The sequence below is a fragment of the Martes martes genome, assembly GCF_963455335.1.
Source record: "Martes martes genome assembly, chromosome: 6".
Taxonomy (NCBI): domain Eukaryota; kingdom Metazoa; phylum Chordata; class Mammalia; order Carnivora; family Mustelidae; genus Martes; species Martes martes.
In genome coordinates this window covers 32,071,494-32,096,451 of record NC_137893.1, presented here as the reverse complement: position 1 = coordinate 32,096,451, position 24,958 = coordinate 32,071,494, and the positions used below count along the sequence as shown (strand labels likewise).

The window sequence follows — 24,958 nt, the reverse complement described above, 5'->3', positions numbered from 1 at the left end:
GTATAGTTTGAACTGCATTGTAATGCAAATTACATTATAAATTTACAAATATCAGCTTAAAGAAAAGTACTGCCTAGAGAAGATTCTATTTTAATAAAGTATTAATCCACTAAACTCCTCCCTACCTACCTTGCAGAATGGACAAAGTTAGATGATGCTTTAAATCGACTTCCGTAACCTTTCTAGCATATTTAAACATATCAGGATTAATGTTATTTTAGCAACATTTTTGCTTCTATGTAGCATGAATATTCTATATTTATTTACACATATATCTTAAATTGTAGATATGATAGTACAAAGAAGAACATCATGTTTTTTCTTAGTTTTTTTTAATATCACCAGTTTTTAGAAATACTTAAAAATATGTCTAAATATAAAAAACGTTCATGTATCTAGTTATTTATATTTTACTTTTTCTTGATAACCTAAAAAGTAGCAAAAATTATAAAAAGAGAAAAATTATTTTATAGGTCTGTGGCCATCTGAATTAAACTAACATTACCATAAGACCAATACAAATTGATCCTGAGGTGTCTGCATTAAAGCAGATTTTTATTTAAAATTTCCTAATAGAGGGCGCCTGGGTAGTTCAGTGGGTTAAGCCCCTGCCTTCAGCTCAAGTCATGATCTCAGGGGTCCTGGGATCAAGGTCCGCATCGGGCTCTCTGCTCGGCAGGGAGCCTGCTTCCCTCTCTCTCTCTCTCTCTCTCTCTCTGCCTGCCTCTCTGCCTACTTGTGATCTCTCTCTGTCAAATAAATAAATAAATAAATAAATAAATAAAATCTTTAAAAAAAATCTTTAAAAAAATAATAATAAAATAAAATAAAATTTCCTAATAGTATTACAATATATTATTTCAAAGTTAGAAAGAGAAAGGTATCTATTTTATTCAACAAGAGAATATGTTAATATTATTTTATTCTGGAAAACTGAAGCCAGAATCTTAAAATCTAGTCAGTGAAAACAAGCAAGCAAATACAAACAAATGTACATGTGCACACATGTGGATGAACACACACACACACACACACACACACACACACACACTCCTTACTGTGAGACAGCCCAACTCTTTTAATCCTCTTGACCCAGTACAGTGTTAAGGAGATCAGACTGCTTTAAGTCATGCCCTCTGTAGCCTATACATTTATCTGTTTACTGTATGTACTCACATACTCTGTGTGTGTGTGTGTGTGTGTGTGTGTGTGTGTATGGGACAAATCAGACAGACTCCAATGTCCTATGTAAGTATTTAAATCTACAGTATTACATATGAAAATTCAGCTTGGAATTCCATTCTGGCTGTGCTCAGAGCACTTAATTCTGGGATGGTAACCAAGGGCATTCTCCTCATCCGCCCACTTATTTCTCCATTCTGCTGATTGTACTACTGAATGCCTACTATGTGTCCAGTACTTAGAAACAAAGAAACAAACCACTCCATCTCCATGATGTTAATTTGCAGCTGCCCCCATTGAAAATGTCTCTCTAGGGCTCCCCAGAAGTAACTGGTAAACAGAGAAAGAGAGATGTTCACCAATAGAAACCAGAGAAACAAGTTTTCCAGCATACTTAGGTTGGAAACCTGGCACTTGGATGCAAAAAGCTTCCCTTCTAACCAAAATTTCTCCTGGTTCGTAAGCGTATCTAGCAGCCAGCACAAAGAAAGTTCTCTTGCTAACACTGCTCCGTTCCATCAGCTGAAAGTGAAAGGACAGAAGAAGAGCACCAGCAAGAATAAAAAAAGAGTATTCTGATACACACCTACTCACCCCCTGCCTCCCAGCCCATCTCTAATTGGAACTAACTAGCATCTGCTTTAACAAAATCATGCTTCTTGGCCTACAAAGTCAGGACCACACTATGACCAATTTGTGAAATTGTTGTTTAAGTAACTCACCTTGGCAGCAAATTCACTCTATGACAGCCACTTTCTGCTTTCTTAACTTCAGTATTATATAACTAAGTGCTTTTAACACTCAGAAAAATCCATACTACTGAATTTTACCCCCAAATAATTTTATTCTAATCAGTTTCTTTAGTATGACCTCAATTTATCCTTTTCTTTTCTCCTCTTTTCCTGTCTCTTTCTTCCAATGTGTAACCCCATGCTAGCCTATCTTCGACTCTTACACAAGCATCCGTTAAGATCTTACCCTCGGGACAGGGACATTGGATACTACTGGTTTTCTTTTCTCCGAATCAGGCACTAGGCAAGAAGTCAGAAGACTTTGAGATCTTATAGAACTACCTGTAACTTGTCTACTTCACTTACTGAACAAAAAGAGGGAAACCAGACAAAATGGGGAAAGACTGCTTTTAATTTCTGAATGTTCTGGGACTACAAATCCATTTCGTGCCAATTCCTGAGCCACTCCCAACACACTCGCTTGCTAACTCTTACGGTAGGCATAAAACTATGTGCTCAATTAAAATAATAGGCAGTACAGTCCAGGGGTTCCTAAACAACAGCGTGTGATGGAGATTTCCATGAATAAATGTGAAAAATAAGGAAATGTATTGGTGTATATAAAAATATGCACACATATACATGTAAAATCGCGAACCACCCTTTAGATTCGGATCATGCCAATTACCCAGTATAAACTGAGGTTTCTTTTATGAAGTGATGGTGATGATAAATAGTTAGTATTTCATGGGTTTGTCTTTTTAGGTGTACTTATTTAGCTAAGTAAATAATCTGACAATCTATATCAGTTCTCTAATGTTTACTATTACTATGTTTCCTAGTTTATGAGAGCCAACGCTCCCTACCTGTACTCCACTCAGACCTCCTGGGCAGTTCTGTGGGCCCACCCTCCTCACGTCCTTGCTTTGCTGCTAAGGGTTTCCCCCTGCAGCCTTCTTCAGAGAACGACGTGGGCTCCTAGAGCCCCTTCATCCAGAGGGCAGCCTGTCCAAGACAAACCGGTGTAGGAACCTAAGAGCCCGGCTCCCCAGAAACGTTTCCTCCAGGCTGACTGGGACTTCTTATGACAGTGCATCCTTGTCTGACTTCTTCCCTTCCCTGCAGTGCTCTCCCCATTCTCACAGTGGTTCCTCCAGGAGCCTTTGCATTGCAATCCACCGCACAACAACAGTCCTCTCAAGGTCTGCTTCTCAGACACTGGATCTAAGAGCCCTGGGATTTCCGAAGTCTGGAAACCACTAGTCTAGATCTAAAGAATGGCACTTCCACGCTTGTGGCCCTTTGCTAGCTTGTTCTCTACACTCAAACTTTGTCACTTCTTTAAACACCAAGACCTCCCCTCACGACTTCACCTTTGCAATGTGCTGTTCTTTCTCCACCTTTCCTATCCAAACTAAAGCTTCACTCAACTTTTGGGTCTCTGTTAAGTCACTTCCTTAGGGAAGACCTCCTGAGCCCCACAGACTGGGTTTGCCCTCCACCAGCACATGATCTCTATGATCTCCCAGTCTGGCCTGTAACACTCAGAGAACAAGAGCCAGGTTTGTCAGGTTCTTTGTTTTGTTCCCAGCAGTGAAGTGGCAGAGGAGGTGATCAATGTTTCTGACTGTTTAAAGAAATGCACCAAAATGTTAACAGTTACTGAATCTGGGGAGAGTTGTAGGTTTCTTTCTTTTTTTTTTTTCCCATGTATTTTCCTTCTTGATATTTTATAACAAGTTTTTTTAAACAATGAAACCTCTATTGATTTCATAATCAGTAAAATTTAAAAGGTTTTTTTTATCCTGCAATAACATATATTGGTTAGATTCCTTTTCTCTTAAAATTTAAAGGAATGGTATTTTCTGTGGAATAAAGTTAAAAATAAAATAAGCAAATTCTAATTATTGCTACATTTGTAAGTCACTTTAATCACAACCATATACCACAACTCTAGGAACCCAACAGCATGATTTATATTCAAAATGAGTTATGCAGACATTATGGTTTAAAGATATTACATGTTTCATAGATCTCATTCCCAAATCTGCCTTGCTTTTCAGGGGAAAAAGTGCTTAACTTTGTAGGAAAGAGACAAAGAATGACAGAATCCAATAAAAACAATTCTCACATAAGAAAGGATCCTGCCCAAAGTACTTTTTTTCCTCAGAAACAAACCAAAACATATCTGTATATTAAAGGATGCTGGTTTTCTGGCTTTTTAAAAAAAAAAAAATAGGTTCATTAATAATATTCACGTTGGGGGCACCTGGGTGGCTCAGTGAGTTAAAGCGCCTCTGCCTTCGGCTCAGGTCATGATCCCTGGGTCCTTGGATCTGGATCAAGCCCCGCATTAGGCTCTCTGCTCAGCGGGGAACCTGCTTCCCTTCCTCTCTCTCTGCCTGCCTCTCTGCCTACTTGTGACCTCTGTCAAATAAACAAATAAAATCTTTAAATAATAATAATAATATTCACAATATATTATCAAGGTCATTCTGAAAAGAACAAAGACTATTCCAGCAGTCTCCAGCTTGAGTTGAGCTGTACTCTGTATTTGTTTCCTGAGACTGGGGGGGTGTTCCCTTAGAGTTGAGGGGACGAGGGCCTTCAAGGAAGCGGTGTGTCAGGTGGTAACTGATCCTTGTCCCCACTCCTCCTTCAGTGGTAGCTGGGGACTGACAACTTAGCAGGGGCCCACAAACTGCTCTGGAGTTAGAATAAGTTCAAATCGGCAGGGCTTCTTGTCAATTTTGTTCATTGTTCACTGCAGTATCCCCAGTACCCAAATCAACACTTAGCACATGGAAGACAAACATATATTTAATAAATTAATTAGTAAAGTGATAGAAGGATCGGTGGTATCAACAAGTAATAGAAAAATAAGCAGATAATATGATCAGATAGTAAATAAATGGCTCTTAAACATGAAAGCATATTCAACCTCCGAGATAATAAATATTTTAACTTAAGGTTTACATGAGATAACATTTTCACCTACCAAAATGACAAAAATATTAAAACTTATGAACACACTCTGTAGATGAGGCCGGGACAAAACATGTATGCATACACAATACTAGCAGGAATATAAATAACCAGAGCTTCTTTGACGAGAAATTTGGCACTATTTTTCAACACTGCAAATGTGCAGACCCCCTGGCCCAGCAATTCTTTTGGGACCTTAACCCACAGACATACTTGCACATACGGAAACTGATTCATGACACGGTTATTCATTGCATTAATGTTCATAAGAGCAAAAATATGGAAAAACTAAGTACCCATCAAAAGGTGATTGGTTAATAAGTGGGGACACATATACACTGTGCTTTACTTGCAACCACAGAAAAGAATGAGGAACCTCTCTTTGCACTGATATGAAAAGGTACAGTATATACCACTAGGTGAAACAAGGTAGAGGATGGTGTGAAGAGTCTGCCTATTGTTTGTGTATAAAGAAAACAAAAATATATCTGTATTTGCTTATATCTTCATAAGGAAACTCTGAAAAGAAATAAATGAGTGGATAAAAGTGGTTTCTTTGAAGACGGCTGGGCCTTAGGCACAGGGAGAACAGAGTACATGCAAGACTGCATTATGTGCTTTTCAAATTACTGAACCATGTGAATATATCACTGGGTCAGGAATTATATTTTTTTAAAAAGAGGAGGCTGAACTACAAAAAGAGAGAGAGGGGCATTGCTACGCAAATTGATGTAAATAAATAGGCTTTTAGAAAGAATGTATGAATCAAAGCAACATTTGTTTTTAAATGAATATGCTTGCTACAAAGACATTCCCCTAAGATTAAAACTAATTCCCTAAGTACCGCTCCTAAAGTATCACTCTATATAGATCTACTTTGAGTTACTGTGTGTAAAAGCAGTAACATGACGCTTGTTTGAAAATATGTTACAGGTCATATTTCCTACTAAACTTCTCAGACTGGCCCACATCCCAATTAGCTGAAATCACGTTTTTTGTTTATAGTAACTTGTGACACACAAATCTCATGATCTATGAATATGACAGCGTAAAGTGTTAAACGTATAAAGAATGAGTACAGCTTTAAATGCATGATCTTTCTTTTCCCTATCAGAAAACTAAAGAAAATTTTGAAAATCCAATTTGTTCAAATTACCTAAAAGAGTAAGGAAAGACCTCCATTATTAAAACAAACAAAACCTTTCAGCCATATAACTTAGTCATTAAAAAATGAGTCTTACCTTACTTCAGCTGGTGGAATTGGGGAATAGGGATTTGCAGAACAAGCCAGAATTCTGATGACTGCTCCAGGATGATAGGTTTCCAGAACATGAACGGCTGTTGGATACACCTGTTGTTCAAAAGCAAGTTCCACGTAGTCTTGGCTTTGAAAATTAGGCGGCGTCCTCTTGAATGGCAAGGAAGCACTAGGACACTGATCCCACCATGTTCCGTAAGTTCGAAATACAGCTGTCTGAGTAAAGTCACCAGAACTTGGAAATACATTTGGTACACCTGCCAAATTCCACATGGTATAGGACATACTGTTCTCACTTCCATAATGGGAACTGAAATCGACTACTTCTTTGGCATACTGGACCACCTCCGCGTTGAGAGGGGAAGTCCGGCTGTTTGATTCTATAGTTCTATGGCTGTTCATCATTTCTCCTCTTGTAGCTGTCCTGGCTCGGCGCCGAAGGCATATATAATAAAACATAGTCAGAACTGTTAACATGGGAAAGACTGGTGACATCTAGGTGTGAATTATGAAGCTTCAAAAGGTCAGGTGTCCTCAGTAAGACGCATGAACTCTTTGAACGATGTTCTAAAAAAAATGGATGGCTTGGTAAAGTAAAAATAATTCAAATATACAGAAAAATGCATGGATAAGATAATAATCAGTCTTTTCTCTCAATGTAATTTCCCAGAATGAAACTGAAAAACCAAAATTCACTGTAAATGTAAATCTCTGGTATAATTTACTGATGAATTTTTAAGAAACCTAAATATTGATAACGTATATAATTTTATGCTATATGGGAAGCAAAACTGATATTATAAGGCAATGGAAAGTATATGATCCAAAAAACTCTATTTTATACAAAATTATAACTATCTTTCAAAAAATACTAAAGTCCTTGAACTTTTAAAATGAAAATCATTTAAAATATATGGCTAGCCACTGAAACACTGCTTTAAATCCAAAAGAAGGCATTTTATAATTTCACATTTTAACAAATGATTCCCTATTGTTAATTATTACTCACCTCCAAACTTGATAAGTACAGATTTCACATTATGGGAATACAGTTTTCTGGAGCTGACAGTTAATCCAGACCAACTAAATTAACTGCCTTACACATCACAGATCACCAGACAGTGTTTAATTTATAACTCTTAGCAGTATTTGTTAGGGCAGTCCATGGCTGGCTGGCATCTGGTTTGCTGCCAGATACTCTTAGAAATCACTCACCCCAGAGAGAATGGTCACAGGATACACATAGGAAATGCAAAAGTTGGCATTCATCCATGTGGCCCGAAAATTGCATGCTGATTTCAGGTTCAAATGTCGAAATGTCACATTCTTTTACCTATAAGACAACAGTTTTAGAAGATCTTTTTATTTCCAACTTAGGAAGTAAAATATCCCCAAAAGATTACAGATCATCTTTTAGATAACAGACAAACATTGATAAATAGCTACTTATTAAGCAGAACTTTCAAACTGAACAGGTCATATATTTTTGAATTTTGTGGACAATTCTGAATAATTTTAAAATTTTGTGACAGACTGTAATAAAAATATAATAATGACCCCTTTCTATATACACAACATAAACCTATAGCTTATGGGTCCACATATGTGGGCAGACATATATTATGGGGACCAAAGTGTATTTTTTATGTTATTGTTTTATTTTTCTTTTTAAAACATTTCTGAGTGTAGTTGACACACAATGTTACATTAGGTTCAGGTGTACAACATAGTGATCTAACATCTCTACATGTTATGCTATGCTCACCACAAGTGTAGTTACCATCTGTCACCATACGCTATTACAGTATCATTGACCATATTCCCTGTGCTGTACCTTTTATTCCCATGACTTATTCATTCCGTAACTAGAGGCCTGTGTCTCTCACTCCTCACCCATGTTGCCTGTTCCTCACCCTCCTTTCCTCTAGCAACTATCAGTGTTCTCTGTATTTATAGGTCTGATACTTTTTGTTTATTCGTTTTGGTTTTTGGATTCCATATAGAAGTGAAATCATAAGGTATTTGTCTTTCTCTAATTTTTTTTTAAAATTTTACTTATTTATTTAATAGACAGAGATCACAAGTAGGCAGAGGCAGGCAGAGAGAGAGAGAGAGGGAGGCAGGCTCCCTGCTGAGCAGAGAGCCCGATGCGGGGCTCAATCCCAGGACCCCGGGATCATGACATGAGCCAAAGGCAGAGGCTTTAACCCACTGAGCCACCCAGGTGCCCCTCTCTGACTAATTTCAACTAACATAATGGCCTCTAGGTCCATCCATGTTTTCCCCACAATGGCAACATAATCCTTTTTATGGCCATATAATATTCCTTTTATGGCCATGTAATATTCCTGTGTGTGTGTGTGTGTGTGGTGTGTGTGTGTTTACATTTTCTTTATCCACCCATCAATGGACATTTAAGTTGCTTCCATATCTTGGCTAGTGTAAATAATGCTGCAAAGAACATAGCGAAGCATATCCTTTTGTGTTACTGTTTTTGTTTTCTTTGGGTAAATACCCAGTGGTGGAATTATTAGATTATATGGTATTTCTATTTTTAATCTTTTGAAGAACCTCCATGCTGTTTTCCAAAGTGGCTGCACCAATTAGATTCCCACCACCAGTGCTCAAGGGTTTCTTTTTCTCCACATCCTCGCCAACACTTGTTATTTCTTGTCTTTTTGATTTTAGCCACTCTGACAGGTATCAGGTGATATCTCATTGTGATTTTGTTTTGCATTTCCCTGATGATTAGTGATGTTGAGCATCTTCTCATGTGTCTAATGGCCATCTGTATGTCTTCTTCAGAAAAATGTCTATTCAGGTCCTCTGCCCATTTTTTAATCAGACTATTTCTTAAAGGAAGGATCTAGCCAAAGATCTTCATTTCTCAAAGTACTCAGTACATGGTAGGCACAAAATATCTGACATGTTGACAGAAAGGTGATGAACAAACAAAAAACACTATAAATCTAAAATAATTTAAGATTACATAATAGCATTCTTGTGCCTCTTAATGCCAGCCAGATCCAAACACACTGAAAGGCTTAACAAAATACAACTAGTAAAACAGTAGAGAATTGAGCTTGAAACAAGTGAGGATAATCCACAGTTGTAAGAAACAGAGGAAAGAAAGGAAGAGCTGAAGCTACTATAACTTCTGGAACCAGGTACAAGCCTTAATAGTTATAAGTGGACTAACACTGTACAGAGAGGTTATTTCAAGCCACAGGTATGTGGAAAGATCTTCATAAAGCCAAAAAACAGGAAAGATCATCCCATCTGTTAAAACCACTGGCCAGGAAGCCTAAGGAGACATGACCTCAATTTGGGTAATGGGGAAAAGTCCGCAGAGGAAAATCAGAATCCTGTTAGGTGTACACCGTGCATTAAGCATGCGCCGAAATTCACACTACATTCATGAGTTAGAATCTCTACCCCTTCCCCAAGCAAAAAAAATTTGAAAAGATAAAGTAGCCCTGAACTGGTAAAACTTTAGAAACTGGTAGGGGCAGATGTGAAACCTCTTTACAGGGATACTTCCAGGATGCACAACACAGGACAGATTAAACCCTTACTAAAGATACACCACAGTAAAAACTTACAGACTCCAAGGGAAGATGAACCATGATGAAGGACAGTCAGTAGGCAGGCTCACTAAGTGGAGAAATTCGTACCCCAAGAACAAGAAATAACAGAACAATCTGAACAAGACATTTTTTAGAGAAGAGTAACAAAACATGTATTAAAATAAATAAGGTGTTTCTGCAGCGCACATTCCTAGTGCTGATGTACCAGGAATCAAGAAATCAGATTCACCTCAGGAAATATAACACCAAGGGCTAAAGTATAGGTCATGCTATAAATGTGGGAAAAAATAATTATCTAGTATATCATTTCTTTATTCAAATATTTCACCTACCACAAGTATAAATCTATCACAAAAAAATTACAACTGCACAAATCTCAAATCTTTAATGCCAAAGTTTAAAATGAGACAGCTCTTTTACCATATACACTTTATTTCAAAATAGGCCCCCAGGTATATTAACAGGGGTAACTGCTCAAAACATTTACTTACTTCCTCTCTTTCTTAAAAGAATAAAATAAACTACAAAAATGAAATTTAGGAACTAAAGAACAATTTATAAGTATCCAACTCAATCAACAGACAATTAGAAGACTACATGTTTTATTCCTGGAAACCTTCAAAAAAAAAAAAAACAGAATTCTATCTGCTGAAGTGGACAGATGAGTTTGGCTATATAATCTTTTTCTTAAGATTTATTTATATATTTGCAAAAGACAGATAGAGAGGAAAGGAAGGGAGCACATGGGGTTGGGGCAGAGAGAGCAGGAGAATGTCCCAAGCCAGCTCCAAGCAGAGCACAGAACCAGAAATGAGCCTCAATCCCAGGACCCTGAGATCATGACCAGAACCGACCAGAAGGGAAACTGAAAGCTGGAAGCTCAACCAACTGCGGCCACCCAGATGCCCGTGGCTATATGATCTTTGGACATCACTTCTCACTCCACATTCTATATAAACTGCTTCAAATAGGCTTCTTTCACTTTCTTTACAAAACTGAATTTATCAGAAAGTAGAAATTTCATAAAACCAAAGAAATATCTGTAAAATAAGAAATCATCATTCATGTGAACTTTCATGATCATTCTTGGCATAAAGATTGAGACAAGTTGTGAAAAGTCAAATTCTATTTGACACACCACGCCACAAACTTTCTGTTTCCCAGCTAGCTTTTACGATTATAGATTATAAGATAATACAAAATCAGCAAGAATGCCATATAAGCAATATCATCTTTAAGCTGGGTTAAAGTTAAGTAAAATTTTACACTGAAGCAACATATATAAAAGTGAGTTATAAACTGTAAATATATGTACTATATAATCAAACTTCTGCAGAGTAGAAGAGAAATGTAAATGGATGCTTTATTTTTCCAACTATGAATAACAATAATCATTTTTTGTAAGTTAAAGCTAAAAATGACAAGTTTTTGAAAGAAGGAAAAGCAGTACACAGTACACTGAAAAAGCAAATATATTTATTATTTTCCAGCCATACTATTCAGAAAAATGTAGTAAAATTAAAACCTGTTTTTGAAAATGTAAACAAGGCATAGAAATAAAAAAGGAAGTGTGCAAACCCACTGTTAACCCCTTTCGTTGATTCTAAGCTCCTTTCCAATCAACTAAGATGATGCTATAAAAGTGTTTTTGAGGGGGAAGAACATATGGAGAAGAAAGGATAGCTCACTCTACTCTTCCCTGGGAAATGAAGCTGAAAAAGGTAATAGAGCCATAGTCTCGGGATTCATGTGGGCAGCAACGGCCAATGCTGAAGTCCAAATTGTCCATGTACTGTCTGGACTTTTGCCAAGGCATGGAGGCAATTTGTGATAACCAATGAATATCCCAATGGGCAATGAACCAAATGCAAAAGACACAATAACTCTATTTTATGAGGAGAATGGGATTCAAAGACAAAATGACTTTTCCCACCTGGTCCAAATAAATAAATATTAGTCTGGTACACTAAAAGGATTCAAAAGGGTGATTATAAAATATACCTTTAGAGACATTTCTTTTCCAATTTATTCAAAATGCTACTTTAATTTTTAAAACTCTCACAACATATAAAAATACTATTTTCCATTTAACAAAAGTCACAATTAGAAATAGGGTGATTCTTATTTTATTAGTTGTTTCATCCAATTACTTATCAACAATGGCTATGAGGGGAGAAATTCTCCACAACACACAGAACTTTCATAATAGCACAATCAAGGAATACAGAACAACAACCATTTTAACTTCTATCCTGAGACGTTCATACTCCTTGGGAAACAACTTGCTTTACACGACATGATTTTATTATAATACAACTTTATTTTCAACTACATCTTTCATATTATAAAATGCTTAACAAAGTTAAATAATACAATCACAGAGAAAGCAATAACAGTGGAAAAGAGAAATTAAGAGGTATAGACAAGGGAGAACATATGTTTTCTACTGAGATTTGAAGTGAGATGGGGAGTCGATGAGGCGGAGAGAAGCAGGATGGCAGGAACTGCAGAGAAGACGGCTCCGGCTCCGGCTCCTGCTCCTGCTCCTGCTCCTGCTCCAGTACAGGAAAGAGGAGGAAAAGGACTTTCCTTAAAATAAACAAAAGGAGACAATCAGAATGAACATGAACCAGGACCATGGCCAGGCCAGGTTCCCGGTGGGATGAAAGAACCTAGAGACAAGCTTAAAACTCCAAGAGGATTCTCAACTTAAACTGAAAAGATAGAAGGAAAGAAAAAAGGACAGGCAAAAAGGCACGGCCAGATACTAAAGTCACCACACAGTCCTGCTGCAGAAGGGCCCACAGAGATAAGCCAATGAAGTGATGGGGAAAGACAAGGGTCTGGGCAGCTCGGTGGCCTCACACCTAAATGTAACAGAGTGCATCATGTGGTAGGAAATCAAAATAAAAAGGCCAAACTCAGTAATGTTATCATTTCTGAATCCTGCTGAAACTGATCGACAGTATTTTGAGAAAGGACTCTTCTGGACAAGTCTAGAAATCCAGACATCAGTGAATGGAGGAAAATATCAATCAAGAAGAGGGAAATTATATTTGAATTCAGTGCAGCAGCTGCCACTCATTCCCAGCCCTCTTTCCTGGCCTGCCGCCCTATGCTTCTAGGCCACCACGGGCTCTTCTATATTCTTCTGCCTGACAACTTCTCCTCCCTGGGCCTTCTTCATTCTCAACTATATAGAAGTACCATTAAGAGAAAGCTGTCTTTTGATGAAATGATACCCAAGAATGTTCCACCTACCTTGGCACATCTCCCTCTCCCTTCCATTTCCACACTCCCCATCTTCACTGTAGAACATCCGCCCCGCCCCCAACCACACACCTTGCACACCTCAGCATCTTCAAGTCTTCCACGGAGGCTGGGCTGCTCTGGAATGCCCTGTTCTTCCCCACTTGGCAGCCTCTTACTCATCCGTTAAGGTCAGGTACAGACTTGGTCTATCACTCACTTTTTCTCTGCTCTTACATTTTTGTGTGCCATTTCTTACATGGTGAGAGATTTCCTTCTACCCCAACACACTATGAATTCCTCAAATTCAGAGAATGTGACTTACTCATAACTACAGGACTTAGCACTTAGCATGTCCCAAGATAAGCGAAATAAAGCATTTGTTCTGCTTTTTGAAGGCGGGCAGAGAAGATGGCGGGACAGAATTAAAATAAACACAGAAATGAAACCAGGGACTCGTCAAGATAAGAACACGAGGACTGAAAAATGAAGCAAAAAAAGTTCTATATCTTGATATAGAGCAAAAGAGGGGGAAAATGGATAATAAAAACTGAATCACAATAGGTAAGAATCAAATGTATGACCTTCTTTGAAGCCATCCAATAAGGAATAGTATACATATTGAAATTTTACTGTTCAAAGAGAATGTAAAAAAGTAGTAACCTCTGTTAGTACAAAAGCAGTCCCTGAACACATAAAAGAGACTTGACCTTGGCTACAAAGAAACTCTGATTGAAATTAAAGAAAGATTCATGAAAGAGATGATTGGAGAGGTAAAAGGAAACTATTTTCTCAAATACAATGAATTTTTTTTTAACACTCCAAATCTGTGTTAAGACCATAGAATGATTAAGAAGAACTGGAAAAACTACGAGTGGAAAAGAAGTTCTTAGAAAAAGTGATAACCTAGGAACAAGAGGGCAGAGACAAGTCAAGGAACGCCATGATAAAAGAGCCAGGTTGATACTATTCTGGTATTAGATGAGCTAGGGAGGCGCAAAGGCCAAGTGCGAGCAAAGCGGCCCTTTTTTCTTCACTATAATTATTTACATTTCAATGTACTATATTAAAATAATGTACGGGTGTCAGTAAGGAGACTACTGGGGATTAAATATTACTACTTTACATGCCTCTCTCTTCCTCTAAGTAAATTCTCCTCCAATTGAAACATTTTTATTATGATTACAGTTTTTATTCAACAAGGCCCCAATATAGAATAAACATGCAAGTTCTTAACTGAGCCAAGTGTATGGACAGGGAAAATAGAGCTTCCTAGCCAACTGCGAAAGTTTTTGAAAATCCAGGTAAATAGAGCAAAAGAAAGGAGGGGAATCACTTGGGAAGAAAGAACCTAAAGGCTGAGGGAAGATCCTGAAAACCAAGAAAGACAAACAGTACTTCTTTCTCTTCCAGGAATCGAAGCAGGACTTAAAAATACAAAAAGGATGGCAACAGTGGGCATTTCAGAACATTGGCTGAGTTAATGAACAAATGGTGAGGACCACGTAAGAAGTGCCTAAGAAGTCAAATCAGGGACAAACTTGTCAGAATACAAGGGAGAAGATTTAGACTCAATTTAACCTAGATATTGATAATGGTTAGTTCTCTCCCTCCTTCTTTGCTAAACTTTCTTTAACAAGCATATCTGACCTTATGAAATATTTCATGACCATTCTTTAGTAGAGAAAGAAAGGAATCAAGGAGTCAATGTTTTCTTTTTGTTTTAAAAAGCAGAGCTGTAGGGACAGATGTTTGGTGATTTAATACAATGGACCTCAAAACACTCTTCCTGACGAAAGTGCTATCTCACAAGGTGACAGGAAGGACATGTTTCTAATAACACACATATGATATATAAAGTAACTTGGATAAGATGCCACCATGCCATATTCTCTGTATTTCACCTTTTCTTCCCTTGTTAATGATGGTTAAGAATACATCATTGGAATGGGAAGAACTATGAATTCAGAATAACTCCAAACCTTTGGCAGATATACAATATATATTTAACTAAACACTAAAATATTAGGGGTAGCTGGCTAAGGGCAATTCTAATGAACTCACTAAAGAGAGAAAAAAATATCTCTAGCCACTAAAACCATAAAGTATATTGAATTTACTTTATTCAAATACTAACTATACATTTTTATACAGTAAAATAAAAAGCTTTTACTTAACAGAAATATATTAAATTTACACTTAGCCTTCCTAACAAAAATCCAACTACAAGATCATAGGTATGTCACTGCTAACCATTCATGCCAAAAGAGCAATTAACTAAAATAGTATAATACTGTTAAATTAACTTTAGTATGTAATTTACATTCCAAAAAAATGTACTCCATTTTAAGTGTGTAGTATAATGAGTTTCGACAAAGACATATACCAATGTAACCAACTCCAGAATCTAAATATAGAATGTTTCCATCAACCCAAAAGGTTCATTGCTGCTCCCTCCCAATCACCAATCCACTTCCTGCACCAGATAAAAAATAACTTGTTTCCCATTGCTATAAATCAGATTGTCCTTTATTCTTGAGTTACATAGAAGTGAAATAATATGTGTGTATTCTTTTGTGTCTAGATTATTCTGCACAGCCTATCTTTAGATTTATCCCTGTTACGTATATCAGTAGTTTGTTCCTTTTTACTGATGAATCATAACCATTATGTAGACATATCCACTCACCTGTTGGTAAAAATTTGGGTTGTTTCTTGTGCCAAAGTGTTTCTAAAATGGCTGCCAACACTTTACATTTCTACCAGCAATATATGAGACTTCTAGTTGTCCCACATACTCATCAATAGTCAATGTTGTCGTCAGTCTTCAGCCATTCCAGGGGGTGGGTGGTAAAATATCTTGTTTTAAATTTGCATTTCTCAATTGGCTAGTAATGATGTGGAGCATTTTTTCACATCTTTATTTGCCATTTGTATCTTCTTTAGCGAAATGTCTATTTTGCCCATTTTTCAGAATCAGGTTTTTTTTGTTTTCATATTATTGAGTCGTGAGAGTTCTTTGTACATTCTAGATATAAGCTTTTTATCAGATATATATTTTGCAAATATTTTCTCCCAGTCTGTGCCTGGTTTCTCATCTATTTGATAATATCTTTTAAAGGGAAAACTTTTCAATTTTTTATTAAGTCCAATTCATCATTTTTTCCCTTTTATGGCATACTTTTGTGAATCCTAGCAAACATTTTACTTAAGTGCAATGTCAAATATAATTTAAAAAATCCTAGAACAGATAGTATTTAATACCTTAAACCTGGGAACAGTTAATTGCAGATTAGTGAAATTTTAAGATGATACCAAACTGGATGCCACAAACGCTTCTGGTGAGAATGCAAAATGGTATAGCCACTTTGGAAAACTTTGCCAGTTTATTATAAAGCTCACCATACCCTTACCAAACCATTTAACAATTCCATTCCTACATTATTTATCCAAGAGCACTGAAAACCCATTTTCAAACAAAAACCTGACACAAATATTTATTTATTTATTCATTATCACTCCAATCTGGAAACATGAAAGATGTCCTTCAACAGGTGAAAGGATAAACAACCATACATCCATACAATGAAATATTACTCAGTAATAAAACAGAATGAACCACTGATTCAGCAAATAGCACAGATGAACCTTAAAATGATTTTGTAAGTGAAAGAAGCCTTACCAAAAGCTTCATACTGGAGAACTTCATTTATAGGATATTCTGGAAAAGGCAAAACTATAGGGAAGGCAAACAGATTAGCAATTGTGAGTTAGAGGAAAAGATAGGTTGCCTCCATGACTACAATGGGCCCACACTAAGGAATTCCTTGGGGGATAGAACTGTTCTGTATGCTTTTGATTTCAGTCTTTGTTTTGGACCAAAACAAAGTCAAGTTGAAGATTTAATATCTTCATATTGGCTTATATCATGGGGGTCCTACTTTATTAGTCTGTTCTTGACCAGCACACTCTGAAAGATACCTCTTAGTTGACATGTCCTGTGTCTAGGACAAAGCCCAGTCACAGAGGCCCTTCCACTCATGTGGCTTTAGGGAACTACCTGTCTGGAAGAGAGAACATGAAGTGACCTTCATGACTTCACATAGAAACCCAACCAGGAACAAATCAGCCAACACAGATCTGCATTTGTATGTAGAAATAGAATTACCTATCTTAAAAATAAGGAGGGGCACGTGGGTGGCTCAGTGGGTTAAGCCTCTGCCCTCCGCTCAAGTCATGATCCCAGCGTCCTGGGATCGAGCCCCATATCGGGCTCTCTGCTTGCTTGGCGGGAAGCCTGCTTCTCCCTCTCCCACTCCCCCTGCTTGTATTCCCTCTCTCGCTGTGTCTCTCTCTGTGAAATAAATAAAAGGTTAAAAAAAAAAATAGTAAGGAAACAGGTTGGGCCATTAGAGCAAATGGTCTCCAATAAAAGTGAGAGAACAATAGGAGGATAGTTTTAAAATTATAATTGTTATCTTTAGTGTGAATTAATAGAGCATAGGATTCACATAACATGGAGAAACTAATTTAAAAAAATTTTAAGGTCTTTGAAATTAAAAATACAGTAGCCAAATTCAAAATTTAAATGAAAAAAAGTGTAAGTAACTTAGACGACAGATGCAAGAAACCTAATGCTTATATAAAATCAATGTGAAAGACTGAAGCTGAAGGAAATTTAAGGAAATGCTATAAGTTAATGTACTATTTCAGGAATTCTAAAGAAAAAAACTGACTCAAACTCTTATTCACATAGAAAAACAAACAATACAATGAAAAATATTTCTGGACATGCAAATATACTTCCTGTAACTCTTCTTAAAAAATCTTCAAGACAGTATTCCAGTCAAAAACCAAAGAAAGTAAAGTAAATATTTTTAAAAGGGAAAGATATGGGGCACCTGGGTGGCTCAGTGGGTTAAGCTTCTGCCTTCGGCTCAGGTCATGATCTCAGGGTCCTGGGATCAAGCCCCACATCAGGCTCTCTCCTTGGCGTGGAGCCTGCTTTCCCCTCTCTCTCTGCCTGCCTCTCTGCCTACTTGTGATCTCTCTGTCAAATAAATAAAATCTTAAAAAAAAAAAAAAGGGAAAGATGTAATATTCAAGTAACTAGTGACCTGAAGTCAAATTTAAATCTTTACAGATACAGTACTGGTGAAGATGAAAAGGATGGTTGGGGGCAAAAACACAAGTAATGTAAAAAAGAAATCAATAAAACTAAGAATGTAGGGAAAGCAAGGAGTCACAGCCTCTCATTACTGAATGGAGGTATAAGGGAACAGTTAAAGATGATTTTAGAATTTCTGAACTTGTAAGGGAGAGAAAAAAAAGGTAAATATGAATAGGTTAAATTTTCCTATTAAAAGATAAAGTCTTTTGGACAGGGGATCTTTGTAAATGAAAATGTTCTGTATTTTGACTATGGTGGTAGTCACAAGATCTACATAAAATTGCAGAGAATTAAATGCAAACACACAAGTTCATGTAAAAGTCATGAAATCTGGATAAGATCTATAGATTGTACCAATGTCAATTTCCTGGGTATAATACTATACTGTAATTATGCAAAATGTTACCACAGTTGGTAACTAGATGAAGTATACATAGGACTTCTCTGTATTATCTTTTATAATTGCATGTGAACCTATAATTATCTTTTTTTTTCCAGAGGGAAGGCACAGAGCCCAATGTGAGGCTTGATCTCATGTCCCTGAGATCAGGACCTGAGCCAAAATCCTGAGATCAAAAGTCAGACGCTTAACAGACTGAGCCACCCAGGCACCCCCTACAATGATCTTTCTTAAAAAAGTTTAAAAATGCAAGAAAATAAGCAAACTTTAAAATTAGGAGGAGGGAAGACTAGGGAGAGAAATAAAAGTCCAGCTATATGATGTTTGATGTTTAAAAGAGGCAAGTAAAGCAAAATGATGTGGAAAAACTAAACATACGAGCAATAAGGATCTGGCACACAGAAAACTGACAGGGATGGCAATAGTAATATCAGACAGTGTAGACTCCAAGGCAAAAATCATTAAACAAGGCAAAAAGGATATTTTATATTTTGTAAGATGAAAATGCAAATAATTACACACAGGATGAATTCAACCAAATTCATAGTCACAGTAGGAAACCAATCTATTTTGCTTACTGATTTGTCAATTTTGAGGGAAAAAATAAGGTAGTATAATAAATGTGTCAGGAAAAACAACAGGGAAAGGATGGCTTATCAAAAAAAAAAAAAATGTTTTAGAGAGATACCACCTCACACCAGTCAGAATGGCTAAAATTAACCAGTCAGGAAATGACAGATGCTGGCGAGAATGCGGAGAAAGGGGAACCCTCCTATACTGTTGGTGGGAATGCAAGCTGGTGCAACCACTCTGGAAAACAGCATGGAGGTTCCTCAAAAAGTTTAAAATAGAGCTATCCTGCGACCCAGCAATCGCACTACTGGGTGTTTACCCTAAAGATACAAATGCAGTGATCCAAAGGGGCACGTGCACACGAATGTTTATAACAGCAATGTCCACAATAGCCAAACTATGGAAAGAACCTAGATGTCCATCAACAGATGAATGGATAAAGAAGATGTGGTATATATACACAATGCAATACTATGCAGCCATCAAAAGAAATGAAATCTTGCCATTTGCGATGACATGGATGGAACTAGAGGGTATCATGCTGAGTGAAATAAGTCAATCAGAGAAAGACAACTATCATATGATCTCCCTGATATGAGGAAGTTGAGAGGCAATGTGGGGGGCTTGGGCGTAGGAAAGGAATAAATGAAACAAGATGGGATCGGGAGGGAGAGAAACTCTTAATCTCACAAAACAAACTGAGGGTTGCTGGGAGGAGGGGGTTAGGAAGAGGATGGCTGGGTTATGGACATTGGGGAAGGTATGTGCTATGGTGAGTGCTGTGAAGTGTGTAAACCTGGCAATTCACAGACCTGTACCCCTGGGGCTGATAATACATTATATGTTAATTAAAAAATTAAAAAGTATTTAAAAAATTTAAAAAATGTTTTAGAAAAATGTTCAGGTACTTAGAAAAATAAATTTGGAATGTTATCATAGCAACCATTCTTCACCTAAATTAATGATACAAAATATCCAAATAGGGGAATTTGTACAAAGTATTTTAATAATCTTGGCATAGAAACTTAGCGTTCATAGAACTGACAACATAAGTGTTATAAAAATTTCTGTAAAGCAAAGGTTCTCAGAAAAAGCATTAAAGGAATGGACTAAGAAAAAAATATACTATCAAATGGTGTGCCAAGTGACTAGTAGCCACAACATGTAAAGAGCTATTACAAACCAATAAGACAAAGAGAAACACTTCAGCAGAAAACTAAGTAGATGATGAACATGTAAGTTACAAAAGATGCAATTGACCTTAATTTACAGATATTAAACTCCATCAATAAACAAAGAAGATGCAAAATTAAAAGTTAAAAAATACAGCATTTTTGATCCATAAAATTACTAAAATGTAAAAAATGACTGTATCACCTCGATAAAATTCTTCACAGATCTCTCATGTTTCTGCATGTCTTGTAAGTGGGGCACTGATAGCCTTTGTTCCAGACTATCTTTTCAAGGAGGTCTATATTTAGCAAACATCCATGGTAGATAAAGTGAGGTTTCCCTTTGGAGAGGAAGGCAGGTTTGTTTATTATCCAGCATAATAAATATAATGCCTCTCCCTAGGACAAAATTTAGGTGAGTTTATTTGCAGCCCATTATGGAAGATTCAGGTTCCCTAAACTCAGGGTTCCTGTCCTGTAATGTAATCTACTGTGTGTGCTTGAGTCATCTCATCCTTACCACATCACCCAGCAGAAAGTGGGGTTCAAGGAAGCAGCACAAGAAAATGATGATACTCTGGCTACTGCTGTTGCTGTGCTTTGTCTCTGGCCCTGGAGTCTCATGTCTTTTGCCAGTATACGTGAACTGTTGGCTTGCAAGTAGGGTAAAATCTCAAGATCTTTGACAATCCATGGCAATGATATGGTAGTAGCAGCATTCTTACAGTGACTTGACTCTTCCAACACCTTTTCAAGAGCAATATGGCACAATCTATCATACTTTAAAATGTAGGTAGCCTTTGACCTAGCAATTGCTTGTCTAAGCATTTACACTGAGGAAATAAACAAATGTGCTAATATACACATACAAAATGAATAACAAATAAATTTCTATTCTGTAACAGAAATAAATTTGAAATAGCTTAAATTTCTATTCTGCAATAGAAATTAATCTGAAACAGCTTAAATATCAACAGGGAATCAGTTAAATAAATTTTAGTTTATTTCTCACTGAAATACCAGAAAGACTTTCAAAAGATAATATTATATGCGCTGTCACAGAAAGATGTTCATCAATTATTACTAACTGGAAATTATAGAAAATTCTATATAGTACACTGCCATTTATGAAACAAATTTACACTGATGTACACATCATGATGTACATGTACATGTGTATATGATGTACACATGTATTTTTAGTGTCTGGAAGAACAAATGATTAATGATGATCCCTGGGAAATGGGGTTATAGACCAGGTGGGCACACAACACTTTCATTTTCTCCTTTGGCTACTTCTGTATTATTTGACATTTTTTTGGAAGAATGTATATATTTATTTTATAATCTAATAAGGTTTCTAAGCATCTATTATGGCAGCACTTGAAAATTCATTACATTTAAGACATCCAGTTGCAATGGTAAAGTAGAAATGGACAAGGGGCTGTCCTGGGTGTCACTTCTATGGGCACTTGTCCCTCAGAGCTACTGAAACCAGGTACAGAAAGTCCTGAGTCACAGCTTAGGAAAAACACACTACACTTACTAATAACACAATCCAAAGTTAAAGGGTCTGCAGATTTTGAACAGCTGCTTTTCTATGTACTACTCTGCGGAGCAACTCTACATGGCAGGTTCTGAGGTACCAAGAGAAGGGATTTATTTAGCAATGGTTAATGAATCAACGCACCATGAAATAGGTTAGCAAAAAAAACAATAATAATTTCAAGAATAGACAAGAAACTTTAAAGGGGTGGGAGAAGGCGAGTGGTAAGGACACCTGGGTGGCTTAGTCGGTTGAGTATTCTACTCTTGATTTTGGTTCAGGTCAGGATCTCAGGGTTTGGGGACAGAGGCCCTGCTCTGCAGGTTCCGCTCTGTGCTCACTGCAGAGTCTGCTTGAACCTTCTCTCTCCTCCTCCCTCTTCCCCTCCCCACTGCTCACACTCTCTCAAAATAAATAAATAAATAAATAAATAAATAAATAAAATCTTTTAAAGTAAATTAAAAAATAGAAGGGGGTAAGGAAATCAATTTAACCCCATTAAGTGGGGTTTATTGGTCTACGACATATCAGATACTGTTTGACTCACTAGACATTCAACACATTATAAAGCTAGAGTAAGAAAAGCAGCATGTTATCAGCACAAGAAGCCAAAGATCACTGAAGAGCTGTTCAGAAAACGTCCTTAGCAGTTCAGAAAATGTCCATAGAATACACGAGAATCAGGACCTTGGATAAATAGAGTATTTGTTATCGGTAGGGAAAAACAGAATCCAACAAATGATCATGGGGTCAGTGGCTAATAATTTTGGGTGGGGGCAACCACCTTTCTTCATTTCTCACACTAAAATATACTTGAGGTAGGTTAAAGACTGTTGGATAAAGACTAAGATCATTAAAAGCGCTAAAAGAAAACAGGTGGATATATATTACAGTTCATGTGGCAAAAAGTCTGAGAGGACATCAAAGTTAGCTACACAAAGTTAAGACAGAATGTTGATCCCAGGAAAATCATGATGATGAGGCAGTAGTTAACAATATTTTAAAATGCCACGTACACAGTACTACAAGTGCATTACTTGATCACAGCATTATAAAGAAGAAATTAACCATTTTACATAGAGATGACCACTCCGATCTTCAAGTCAGTAACAGAAGAGAAGCGCAGGATATTGCAGGATTCAGAAAAGCCAAAATTTGAGACAGTCTAAAAAGTTGATACTCAAAATTGATATGAAAAGAAGGATCCAATTCAATGAGCAATTAGAGAGTGCCTACCACAGAGTGATGCACGTTGCCACTACGAAGGCAAGTGTGCTCCTTCCCCCAGTAACTGAGTATGGAATAAAGAACTGTTGGATAGTTGATGTATTAAGAAAATCTCCCTTTACTTAACCAACAGGTATAATATACAGTACAGAACTACAGAGGAATTAAGAGAGCTTTTTAAGGATAAAATGTGCCTGAAACCAAGGACTGCACGCCAGGAAGCAGTAAAGGCAGCTTGTGGCTTCAAACGAATTGGAACAGGTCAAAACGCCAAACACGGTATCTGGTCAACGCCACTACCTGACCACAGGTTTATATCACCTTGACTTCCTATTTATTCGTATATTTCAATTAGTGACTGCATACCGAGGCTATGTGGCAATAAGCATTTGGGAACCATCAAGACATTCCAAAACCACTCCCACTGTAAGCATGTTGACAAGGAGGCCAGGGGGATGGTCACCATCAACCCTACACTCTAAGGACACCCTTAAACATAGAAGCAAGGTTGCTGCCGGTATCCTGTTGCAGTCCTGAAGACATGGGCCTGGTTAGTTAAAACACCAACATGCCAGAGGAAACCAAGCCAACACGCACAGGAGCAACAAGTACACCCGCGGGCAGGTGGCCGACGCGGGACTGCAGGGTCAGCACGACCGGCTGACAGCGCGATGTAAACAACCCTGGGCAGGGTGGACGCCGGGACAACGCTTCACGCCGTGCAGAGTGGGGCAGAGAAGCAGCACCCAAGGCACGTAAGCCGCTCGCAGGTGCCCAACAAGCTCCGAAAGCGCGGCGCGGGCTTCGGGGGGAGGGGCGACCGGTGGGGAACCTCTGCCCCGCGCCCAGGCTCCCCCAAGCACGGCGCTCCGCCCTGGCCCGGCCCCGCCCCAGCGCTGAAGGAGGAAGACGGAGACCCGCAGGAGGAAAAAGTAAAGGAAGGGCCGTACCCTGCAGGGTCCGGGAGAGGTGCACGCCGTGGGGTTCACCACCGACCCAGGCGGCACCGGGAGACGCCGGCGCGGGGGCGGCTCCCAGAGTCCCGCGCTGCGGCGCGCCGGCGGCGAGGCCGGCCCAGCGCGACCCGGAAGGAACACGCAAAGACCGCGAGGAGGGGCGGGGCCGAGCCAGAGGAGGGGCGGGGCCAGAGGGGAGGCGGAGCGCCGCTCCCGCTGGTGTCCTGCGCTGCGTCCGGGCCGCCCTCTCCTAGGCGGAGGGGAGAAGCTTCCTACTGATTTCCCATCCCCAGTCGTGCCCTACAAATTGCCCAGTTACTACCCTGCGGGCAGTGGTTGAAATCCCTGCCCTGCGGGAGTAATCCGTTCCTCGCACCAGCCTGCCATCTGTAGTGTAGTCCTGCTAGGGCTTTTGCTGTCCAGAGTTGGTGGGTCAGGTAATGCGTAGGGATTATGGGTGATAAGGTCCTCAGAGCAAAAGTGGAAAATAAATTATAGGTGCTTTAGAGGCGTAATTCACCGAGTTTGCAAACGTCTTCTGCCCCAGATACAGAGCCGTCCTGCAAACCCCATTTCCCTCACGTGTAGAAACCTTGACCATAATCTCCCATGAAAGAGATGCTCTCACGTCTCCCTTACTCAGTTACTTTTATTTCCAGCAGATACAATATCAACTTTTTAAAGTTTGCATTATACTGATCTCGTTACAAGATTTCTAATGAGATGGGGAAAAAAACACTGAATAATGAAGAGACGTTAACGCGTTACTTGCTATCTAGTTGTCCCTAAAGAGGCAAAATAATAAAAATATTTATGAACTATCTATATGAACTGATACATGATGTGCAATAAAAATTGTATGCAAAACTAGATACTTTTAAAAAGAATGTAATGTGGGGCATAAATTGCGTGCAAAACTGGA

General features: G+C 38.1%; 1 protein-coding gene across 2 annotated transcripts in view; it reads right to left on the bottom strand.

Moving 5' to 3' along the window:
- Positions 1 to 24,166, bottom strand: part of FBXL4 (F-box and leucine rich repeat protein 4) — a 77,147-nt gene extending 52,981 nt beyond the window's left edge. Inside the window, exons 1-4 of one of the 2 annotated variants that reach the window (XM_080805545.1) lie at positions 24,031 to 24,166; positions 16,675 to 16,728; positions 7,372 to 7,489; positions 6,140 to 6,723 (exon numbers count right to left, since the gene is read on the bottom strand). In XM_080805545.1, the coding sequence (XP_080661671.1) occupies positions 6,140 to 6,651 (512 nt within the window). In that variant the 5' untranslated portion in view covers positions 6,652 to 6,723; positions 7,372 to 7,489; positions 16,675 to 16,728; positions 24,031 to 24,166. The remainder of the gene's footprint in view (positions 1 to 6,139; positions 6,724 to 7,371; positions 7,490 to 16,674; positions 16,729 to 24,030) is intronic. The other variant, XM_080805544.1, reaches the window with a different exon arrangement.
- Positions 24,167 to 24,958: the final 792 nt, after the last annotated feature.